Source organism: Magallana gigas, chromosome 7 (assembly GCF_963853765.1).
Source record: "Magallana gigas chromosome 7, xbMagGiga1.1, whole genome shotgun sequence".
NCBI classification, from domain to species: Eukaryota; Metazoa; Mollusca; class Bivalvia; order Ostreida; family Ostreidae; genus Magallana; species Magallana gigas.
In genome coordinates this window covers 30964933-30977006 of record NC_088859.1, presented here as the reverse complement: position 1 = coordinate 30977006, position 12074 = coordinate 30964933, and the positions used below count along the sequence as shown (strand labels likewise).

At 31.9% G+C, this 12074-nt stretch overlaps 1 protein-coding gene across 1 annotated transcript in view; it reads right to left on the bottom strand.

The window, feature by feature from the left end:
- LOC105338770 (uncharacterized) overlaps positions 1-12074 on the bottom strand; it is a 177928-nt gene that overhangs the window by 79926 nt on the left and 85928 nt on the right. Inside the window, exons 32-34 of the mRNA XM_066065791.1 lie at positions 8470-8583; positions 3449-3682; positions 1073-1214 (exon numbers count right to left, since the gene is read on the bottom strand). Coding sequence (XP_065921863.1) covers positions 1073-1214; positions 3449-3682; positions 8470-8583 — 490 coding nt within the window. The remainder of the gene's footprint in view (positions 1-1072; positions 1215-3448; positions 3683-8469; positions 8584-12074) is intronic.

Below are 12074 nucleotides of genomic sequence, written 5' to 3'. Positions count from 1 at the left end.
CTGAGCATATAACATATTAATAGTAACATTAACCTAGCAAGTCTGAATGGGATAGAACCCAACTTGCTTTGATATCTAACCTACTTAAAACCTCAACCCATTTTTAACAAAAATTTAACATCCAGATAATTGAGATCAAGCTTGCTCTGCACTTCATATTACATGTAATAAGCATGCAAGCTTGAATAAAATAGGCCCAGTAATTACCTAGACATGTGACAGCTAGGCTCCAAAAACTCTAACCAAAGTTCAAAACTAATCAGTAACAAAGCTAGCCATTTGGTGAAGATTGGAACAGTGATACATGTACTTTAGATATACTTAAGGCAGTAGATGCAGATTGAGGGGTGATTTTTGTTGATGACAAATGTAATGCACCATTTTGGTTGAATCTGTTGTAAGGTAAAGTGTTGAAGGATTGATTGGAAGACGAAGAAGATCACAAAATAATTTTACCAATGAGTTTCAAGTGAAAATTCCAGCTGATGTGACAGTTTTACATAAATCCAAGATGGTGGCAATGTGTACCTTGTGTATTATTAGGTAGAGCCTCTGAGGGTGTATATTTTAATCATGAGGAAAACAAATACAAATAAATACATTGGTGCCTGGTTGGGCATACCATTAGCTATAGTTTCATATTTTTTACATATTTTTTATATGTCCTCTTATTCAGTATTACCAGTATATTAGTTCATGGGTGTAAGAAATTTTGTGCAATTGTACTAAGCTAATTTGTAACAATGCAATGCCCTTCACTTTGTCTCCTGTTAAAATTGACCTTCAGTGTTATGACTTCACAACATATTGCTGTTGTTTCAATGTATCCAATTAATGCAATTGTAAATAAAGTCAGTTATAATTATATATTAAATATATGCAAACATTTACTTAGAAGTAATACTAGGATGAGTAGGCCTCTTCTTTTCTTGCATGATTTGAAGTTTGATCTAAATGGCATGAGTTATGAGAACTGATGTCTGCATTATTAAAATTGATTGGCATTACATTTCATAAACCTTGTGCACTGCAACATAACCATATACGTGAATTATTAAAAGGTCACACTTACTTTGGTTGAGAGTATTCCCCTACAATGGGACACAGACAAACGGGATCTTTTTCAGCTCTGTCTTGACACATTCCTTGAGCACTACATGTGTCTGGTTTACATTCGTTGATCAAGTCTGCTTCACACTGGTTACCACTGAACCCTTCAAATATTTTAATAGATATTCAATAATTTTGCAATCATAACATTTCATTATGCTTTATATAGTACGTCAGTTTTAAAAACCTAAACCTTACTTCTGTTGATTTCAAACTTGAGACTTAGGAATATCATTTTACAAGAGTAATACCAAATTAAACAAGAGGCCAACAGGCCTTGACCGTTTGACATGTTAGCTGAGTCTCAAGTTTGCATTTTAAGCTTCATATTTAAGTCTAAATCTTAATCTATAGTCAAAGGAATTTCCGGTTTATATGTTCCTTAATTAGTTCCAGTGGCCAAAAATTGCAAACTTTTGGTAATAAAATACCTGCAAGAATTTCATAGTTAATCTTTAAGAACAGTTTCTTTTATACTGCACACAAAATGCATGCAATCTTTCTACACATTATAAAATGCACAGAATATTTAAGTAGATTTCCTAAAACAGAACAAATTTTTAATTCTATATTGCCTAGTGATGATTTGCCATGTTGTTGTGGATAACTAAAAGCAATTACCATAGGTAAAAATACATGTTAAATAAATTTATTGATCAATCATAATCATGTGGCCAGGTTGGCTCTACACTAAGGCCTAAGCCCCTGACCCAAGGACCATGAATTTAACAATTTGTGTCAAGGGCTTCATGGACATCATAACCATGGATTTAATAACTCTCAAAATATAAATGGGAGAGAAGAAGATTTTTTTTAAAGATTTAATTCATTTTCACTATATGGCCATATTGGCCCAATCCTTGCTCCTGAACCCCGGGACCATGAATTTCACAATTTAGGTAGAGGGCTTCATGGGCATCATAACCATCATTTAGTTTTTTCCTCATATGTGTGGGAGTAGAGAAGAAGATTTTCAAAGATTTAAATCAGTTTAACTATGTGGCCATATTGACCCCACCCTAGGGCCTTAACTAGGGCTCAAAGTAGACTTTTGGACAAAGTCACCAAATGGCAACCCACTTTGAATTTAACTCCCAATTTTCAAATTCAGGTCGCCAGTAGAAAAACTTTATATAGCATTAAGATATTTGCATATTTTCTCTCATTAAATATACTGTAGAAAATAATTTTAAAAAGTGTACTTGTTGAAAATTAGTTTTTTTTTAATTATTTCACGTCCGGCCAAAAAAAAAAAAATCCCATCCATCCAATAAAAAATTACTGTCACACATCATACACATTATTATCATATTTTCTGGCACTAGAGGTTTTCTTTTACATTGATTTTTGGGAGACAAGTCTACTAAATCTCATAAATTGTACATTGTTTTAAGTGGATGCGTACATGTAAAATGAATAACTCGTGCAAAGTTCTTTCACATTGGCGTAACAAAATAAGTTTACCTTCTGGTTATGTTAAAGTCTCATACACATTACTAAAAATATTTGTCTCATGCGGGTTTGCATATAAAACTTCCATTGGACGGAAGTCTCTTCTTTGTATATTTCAATATAGGACTGAACATGCCGCGTTGTTTAAAAAGTCCGCCATTTTTTTTCATTTTGAAAGATTTTTTAACCTGGTGTAACATTTTTGAAAATGAACCGGGCAGATAATTTTTGTCGCCAAATGGCGACTGGCTTTTAATTTAAGTCGCAAAACCTAATTTTAAGTCGCATATGCGACATATTTAGTTGCAACTTCGAGCCCTGCCTGACCATGGGACCATAAAATTTTAGAATTTTGGTAATGGGCTTCAGATTCCTTTTACCATAGAGATGCTTTACACCAAAAATGGTAACCATTGGCCTTGTAGTTTTCAAGAAGGAGTTAAAAATGTAAAATTGTTAACCCATGATGGACGACCCATACTGCACGATGACGGACGAGGACCAATTGCAATAGGTCACCTGAGTGACTCACGTAGGTAACCGAAAAAAAACTAACTTTCCATTCTACCTGTAATATAATTTTTTTTTCATTTAACATCTAAACATAAGTTTTAGGTTTTTTCTGATACAATCCCTGCATTCATTTTTTTATTTGATTTTTAATATGGTTCAAGTCGAAATCTAAAAACCAGTTTTACCCTAGCTGGCCCACTCTTTCAAGCCATTTTCTTTTTTGAGACAGCTAGTATGAATAGTTAAAAAGAATTTTGAAAGTTAATTTAGTATATAATAATTTATACAATGAAGGACATTTTTGTGACAAATAAACATATCGTTGAATTTTTAAGTGAATAATAAGCACAATGATCAATCTTTGAATACTTACTGTATGTGTGATTACAGACTTTGTCATAGTACAAAGCTATACCAGAATATGGTTTAAGCGGGACGTCCTTGTACACTATAAAGCAGAACCCATTGACATAATACATAACCCGGCACTTTTCGTCATTCAAACAGTCAGTCTCACAGTCCGCAAGAGATTTTTTATTTACACTTTCATAGTCAGTATCTTCAACAACGTAATTTCCTGACCGTTTCTGCAATTCACAAACTTTGTCTGAAATATAAAAAAATAATAATAAAAATTACATATTTCAACCTTCAGGAATAAAGCCTCTATATTCTGCAACATCTTGTATACTTCACATGTAATCAAAACTTTTATCTAGACTCTATGAAAATCATTTCATTGAAGTAGTGACACTACTAATAAAGGTAAACTTAAAACATTGCTTATTACATAGCTACTATGCATTCCAGATTACGAATTGTTGGTTCCAGTTATTTCAAAGAACAATTTCAGATATGAATATGAGTACACAAACCAATTTCTATTCTTTATATACCATTTTAGTTCAAGTTAACTGTTAATGCACGAGGACATTTGCATCCTTATGTTAACAAACATGACTCGAATCAAACAAAATTCCACATGTCAAGCAGCCATTTAACATAAACATTTTGAATTATTGGTATACTGAGCCCAATTCTTTTTAAACAATGACCTTGAACTTCCTCAATTGACTTAGGGTCAAGGTCATGACACACCCTCAGATTATAAGCAATCTTGATGTGAATTAGGAACTTCCAATATTTGTCCATTAGAAAGATATGGACTGAACATGAATTTTGCACTTTTCTGCCAATGACCTTGGCCTTGCCCAAATGACCTTGGGTCAAGGTCATGACACACCCTTAGGTCATAAGCTAAGCAATCTTTGTGTGAAGTAAGAACTTCCAATGTTTCTCCATAAGAAAGATATGGATCGGTCACGAATTTTGCACTTTTTCTGCCAGTGACCTTGACCAAATGACCTTGGGTCAAAGTCATGACACACCCTTAGGTCATAAGAAAACTTTGTGTGAAGTAAGAACTTACAATGTTTCTCCATTAAAAAGATATGGACCAGACACGAATTGAACAGACAGACAGACAGACGGACAAGGTGATTCCTATATACCCCTTCGTTTGTGGGGGGTATAATAAGCATTACAGTCTCAAAATATTTTGACAACTAAGTACAATAGCTCTTGCTCAAATTTTTTTAAAAATCCGCCAATTTTTATCACACACATATATATATATGTATATATGTATATATATATATATATATATATATATATATATATATATATATATATATATATATATATATATATATAAAAATTCACCTCTCCCCTATTGTGGCCCCACCCTACCCCTGGGGACCATGATTGAAATAAACTTGAATCTACACTATGTAAGGATTTCTCCACACAAATTTGAGCTTTTCTTCAGGCCTAATAGCTTTTATGAAGAAGATTTTTAAAATGTTCTCTATATATTCCTATCCAAAAATTCCTTCCCTATTGTGGCCCTTCCCTACCCCCGAGGACCATGATTTAAATAAACTTGAATCTAAACTATCTGAGGATGCTTCTACTCCAATTTGAGCTTTTCTGGCCTAATAGTTTTTAAGGTGGATCCCTACTCAGACGCATCATCAATTAAGCAGATATAATAAGCTTTAAAATCGAAAACGATATTTGTTCGGAGTTACCGTTTTTTGCCCTAATTTTTAATGTTTAATTGATAATTCTGAATTTAATAGAAGCAGTCAAGTGTAAATAATGTCTACAAGTATATAAATGTTTTGATCTTATTGAGTCCAATACATACCTGTTAACCTTTCAAAGCTGTTATGTAGGAGAATCCCCCCCTTACCAACTTGGCTAAGGGGGAGATTTTGCGTAAACGACATTTTTTCACGTGAAATGCAAATATATATTAAAAATACTGTTAGATACCTTATTTTACCATTGTAATTAATGCATTTGCAATCATTTTAAATTTTTATTATTTCTGTGACTACCAGTGTGCAATTACAACTTGTGTTGCTGTACATGTTCAGAAAACTATTATTTTGTTTGCATAGTACATGTACAATACAAGAAGTCAATTGTGCCACTTTTTATATTAAGTCTTCTTATTGTTCAGTATTGAACCATCACTGCATGCTGACATCTTGGATAAACACAGAAAATTTATTTTGCGTATTTTGAATTTGCAGTGAAACCCAGTTGAGAAAATACCAGTAAATAATATTCATTAACATTATTTTTTGCCTTATATATAGGATAGATTTTTAATTTACAAAACAACATGTATTTCTCCAGTATCATTTAAAAATGATCTCTGTTGTAATATCTATAGCATCCCTGTAATTCATAGTACCGGTACTATATAAACTTTAAAAACTCTTGTGAAATGCTTTTATATTGGTAGCTTGTATAAACACTTAGTGTTCCAAACTCACTCTGATTTTTACCAAACGTGCTGGCCAGACAGAATTAGTCACGACTCAATGCACGTGGCTTGGGTGCTGGCCAGACAGAATTAGTCACGACTCAATGCACGTGGCTTGGGTGCTTTACCTGTGCACCTGTTAAGTGACACCAGTGGCTGTGTATTTTCTTTGGTGTTACAGAGTAAAATCAAGATGTTTTAAGCTTTCACTTATTTTTTTATAACTAAATACGTAACTGATTTAAGTCAAAACCGGAAGTAATCGTAAAAAGTAAACTGGACTATAACATGTCATACTATGATCACGGTAGACAGTACTTGTATGGATTTTGATATATTCAAGTTAAACAGCAGCTTTTTGAGCTCAAAATTAGAGAAAAACCCGCAGTGGTTGTTGAAATTTGCATGTAAAGATTCAGAAGTTTGGGGGGGGGGCGGGGGGGGGGGGTATGGGGAAAACAAATACGATTGCGGGAGAAATTTGTCTCCCGCGCCGGAGATAGGTTGGATGCGGGAGATCTTAGATTTTTAGGCCGTTTTGCGGGAGTCTCCCGCGCAATGCGGGAGGGTTAACAGGTATGCCAATAGTTGGAAATCGTGAATTTTTGTACCGAGATTTTAGTACGTTTGTGTTTATATATGCAGAGGAAATGTACTGTTTATATCCAAAAAATTAATTTGTACTCAAAAAAATAGTTTTGAAAGAAGAATTTTAGGGTTTATCAAAGCAAAGAAATAAAATGCTGTTTTCTGATGTATTTTTAAATTGTGTTTGTGACTCTTTTTTAGCTGCATTTGATAAGGGGGTATATGTGTTCTAAAGGTCGTAGAAAAAAAAGAAGCATGTGAAGTCCTATATTTTTTTTTTTGCTTTTTAGTTGCAGTAGACATAAATCTAATAATTTAAAGTTTAAAAAATGGTGTTTAACCATAAAATTTTTAAGATAAGTTAAAAAATGTGAAATTATGTAAAAGTTTTGAAGTAGGATTATTGTAACATTTCATTTAAAAATTCAATTTTAATCAATCAAATAATGATAATCACACTTGTTATTACTTTCTTACATTATTAATGATTAAATAAAACATTTGAATCTTTTTTTTGCTTTGATATTTTTTTAAAATGAGCCAAATAATGATTTTGGTTGAAATCATGTGATCGAAAAAGGGGTATGCATCTTCTGGATACCCTAGTGATAAAAGTTAAGGCATGTATTTTTGGGGCTTTTTTATAACGTAAGGTATTATTCTACCTGAATAATGAAAAAAAACCCATACTTTAACCACAAATATCCTGAGTAGGGACCTACCTTAAGAAGAAGATTTTAAAGAATTTCTCTTTATAATCCTATATGAAAATTCATCCCCCAATTGTGGCCCCACCCTACTTCCTGGGACCATGATTTGAAAAAAATTGAATATACGGTACACTACCTGAGGATACTTCCATAGAAGTTGCAGCTTTTCTGGCCTAATAGTTTTTGAGAGGAAGATTTTTAAAGTTTCCCCTATACATTCTAATGTAAAAATGCATCCCCCAATTGTGGCCCCACCCTACCCCTGGTGACCATGATTTGAACAAACTTGAATCTACACTAGCTGAGGATGCTTCCATACAAGTTACAGCTTTTCTGCCCTTAAAATTTTTGATAAGAAGATTTTTGAAAAATACCAACAAAGGACTATATATGATTTGAGCCTAAAACGGACCCTTAAAATGAATATCATCATTTTACTGTCATTTTAGTTTTCTTTGTACATATATACATGACAAGTGTTTTCATAGTTTCCATTTTGATTTAAGTCCCCACAATTTAGAAATATGACATCATAAAGTTAATCTTTTCCTACCATTTTTGCATTTTTGGCATAAAATGGCTTGTTTTCGAGCAGTTTTTCTTTCAGAAAGCATTGAGCGCATGCTTGAACAAATAAAATATTTTCATTAGAGAAGTATCTATCCAAGATTAATAAGTGACAAAAAAATTTTGCTTGTTCAAAGCTCCGCTCTCTATTTCCCATTCGAAAAACGATAAGAAAAATGTCAATTTTTGACGGATTTTGATTGAATTATAAAAATAACGTCACTTCTGACGTCATATACTGCCAGTGAGTGCAAATAAATGAAATAAATAGGTGAAAAATATATCTTATGCCAACTCTTCGTAAAAATAACATAACAATTTAAGGTATTGAAACACTTTAATAAATGGTGAATTATGGGGGCCAAATTTACACATCATATATAGCCCTTTTTGATCTTTCTAAATTATCTCCCCTTTACAGAGGCTGTGGCCCTTCATTTGAACAAACTTGAATCCCCTACACCCAGTGATGCTTTCTGCCAAGTTTGGTTCAAATCTGCCCAGTGGTTCTGGAGAAGATGAAAATGTGAAAAGTTTACAACAACAACAACGCCAACGGCAGACAATGGACAAATTTTGATCAGAAAAACTCACTTGAGTTTTCAGCTCAGGTGAGCTAAAAATGATTTGGTGTAAATAAGATCAGATTTACCTAAATATAAGATTAACAACTGATTATTAAAAGAAACTTACTTGATGGGCAGGTGCAGTTAAAGCTGTCTCCATTTGGTACACAAGTTCCTCCATTAAAACATGGGTTTGACTGACACACATCAAGAGGAGTCTCACAGGATGCACCACTGTAACCTTTTAATTAGAAAACTTTCATCTATTAGAGGCAAGGCCCAATATATCAACTAAAGGTCAACTGAATGATAATGTTGCTTTAAACCATACATATTGAATCCAAATCTTTTTTTGGATTTTTTATTTAGGGAAAGGGGTCATATAATACATCACAATGGAGTTTTTTTTTTTACTCATTTAGCACTAATGGACATAGTCTTTATATAAACATTGCTGATCACAAATTACAAAGCTCACCTAGTCGAGGAATCACCTTTAATGGCATCACCTTTCTGAGACCACTTTTATCATATTATATGAAAATCATACTTTATGATCTTGGATATTCATGGATACTGTTTTGACACAATATCATTTATCTTCTGTTAAAAAATTGTATGAAAATCATATGTTCATTTCATACAATATTATAAGATACAATGTTTATCAATACAATAATATAAAATACAATATTGTATCCTATCATACTTACAATAAATATCATATAATACAATAAAATACCTTAATTAATCATGATGAGATATGATATTGTAACATATGATATGACATTGTATTGTGTTGAACACTATTGTATTTGATCACATAATACAATATCATAATACATAATATATGATACAATATAGTATTATATGATAAAATATCATATCACATAATACATCAAAATATTGTATATTATGATATCGTATTTTATTACATACTTAGTAATAAATACAGGCTTTTTGCATATGTGATACAGATGACATCATACAACTCATATCGGCCTCCGGGGCTGATACAGGTTATCAGCCCTAGGGCTGATACGGATCCGTATCACACCCCTTGCAGAACTCTGCCTTTTATCCGTTTCGGCATTTGTGCATGTTTACAGATGAAAAATCAAACTTTTCTTGCAGTCGACATTTTTAAATGCAATTAAAAACTTCAGTTTTGGAGCATTTAATTTTAAAACACGAGGAAATTCCGGTTCTGAAGCTACGTGTTTGGTAAAACAATAAGATCTCATATTTTTATTTAATACATGACATTGTACAGACTACTTTCAAATAATATTTAAAATCAATTTTTTCAAGTTAATGCATTTTTACATAATTTATTACTAATTATGTAATAAATATAATAATAAATACCTTTATCCATATCACAACCTGTATCAGCCCTTGACCAATATCATCCCTCCGGCCTTTGGCCCTCGGGCTGATATTGGAGTCTTGGGCAGATGCAGGCTGTGATATGGAAAAGGGTATGTATTATTCTCTATGTATAAAATAGAATGATATTGTATTGTATGATACCGTATCATATTTGATACATAATATGATATTGTATCATATGATAATATAACATTTGATACTACATATGATACAATATCATGTAATATAGTAAAATATTATATAATACAATATCATATAATACAATTTCAAGTGATATACAGAGAATAATACATACCCTTTTCCATATCACAGCCTTGGCAGCCCAAGACTCACATATCAGCCCGAGGGCTGATACAGGATGTGATATGGACAAAAGGGTATTTATTATTATATTTATAATATTACATACTTAGTAATAAATTATGTAAAAAGGCATCAACTTGAACAAATTGATTTTAAATATTATTTGGAAGTAGTCTACCAATGTATTAAATAAAACAGTGAGATCTTATTGTTTTACCAACATGTTGCTACAGAACAGGAATTTCCTCGTGTGTTCCAAAACTGAAGTTATTAACTGCATTTGAAAATGTCGACTGCAAGAAATGTTTCATTTTTCATCTGTAAACATGCCAAAAACCTGTATTTATTACTAAGTATATGATAAAACAATATATTATATAAACCAATATCATTTTTTACAATATCATATAATATGTTATATAAAATATACAATATCATATCATATGATTACAATATCATATGTAATATTAATAATACAATATCATATTATACAACATTTTATCATAATATACAATACTACGGAAGCGTATTAATGCCACATATTTTTACAGATAAAAGTGTGAAATTTACACTTTAAAGTGTGAATTTTACACTTTAAAGTGTAAATTTTACAGATTAAAGTGTAAAATTTACAGATTAAAGTGTAAAATTTAAAGATTAAAGTGTAAAATTTACAGATTAAAGGGTAAGATTTACAGATTAAAGTGTGAATTTTACACTTTAAAGTATGAATTTTACACTTTAAAGTGTAAATTTTACAGATTAAAGTGTAAAATTTACAGATTAAAGTGTGAAATTTACAGATTAAAGTGTAAAATTTACACATTAAAGTGTAAAAAAAAAAAAAATTTGAAGTGTATATGTGGCACTAATATGCTTTCGTACAATACTTTACATAACAATATCATGAAACATTATCATATCATAAAATATCAAAAAATTTATGCAATATCATATTATACATATCATAAAACTTTTACAATATAATATATGATATAATAATGTATCATATTAAACAACAGTGTGTCATATCATACAATACTATATTACAGGAATCATGTTACATCATTTAAAACAAACACATCTATCAAACAGGTTTGAGTGAGGATATGAGATTTTTTAAGCATCCTTGATAATGAAGATCAGGCTCTGCCTCTGATGCTTCCTCTGTGTTTCATTTATATTTTAGTTAAATCAACTATGCAGTCTATTATCAATAAAACATGTGACCTGTTAAAAAACCTAAAAAAAACCCTAAAAACCTCAACCTCATCCAGCATCTGAAACCTATGGCTCAGATTCAGCATTCAAAACTGTCAGGTGCATCAGTATCACAAGACGCATCATTCATGCAAGTTTAGTGAAGTTAGGACCAGTAATAACTAAGATATTATCATAAGAGGGCACCTGTTTCAAAAACTTTAACCAGCTCTAAAAACCTTAACCTCCTCCAGCATCCAAAACCTATGGCTTAGATTCAGCATTCATGCCTGTCAGGTGCATCAGTATCATAAGACATACCATCAATGCAAGTTTGGTGAAGTTAGGACTTATAATAACTAAGATATATTTTTTAGCATCCTTGATAATGAAGATCAGGCTTTGCATCTAAAGCTACGTCTGCAATTCATTTATATTATAGTTTAATCAACTATGCAAGTTTAAAATAGTACTATTATCTATAAAACATGTGACCTGTTCCAAAAAACTTAACCTTATCCAGCATCTGAAACCTATGGCTCAGATTCAGCATTCAAGCCTGTCAGGTGCTTCAGTATCACAATACACACCATCCATGCAAGTTTAGTAAAGTTAGGACCAGTAATAACTAAGATATCATAATCAGAGGGCACTTGTTTCAAAAACTTTAACCAGCCCCGAAAACTTTAACCTCCTCCAGCATCTAAAACCTATTGCTCAGACTCAGCATTCATGTCTGTCTGGTACATCAGTATCATAAGATAGAACCAGTATTAACTAAGATATCATAATCAGAGGGCACCTGTTTCAAAAACTTTAACCAGCCCCGAAAACTTT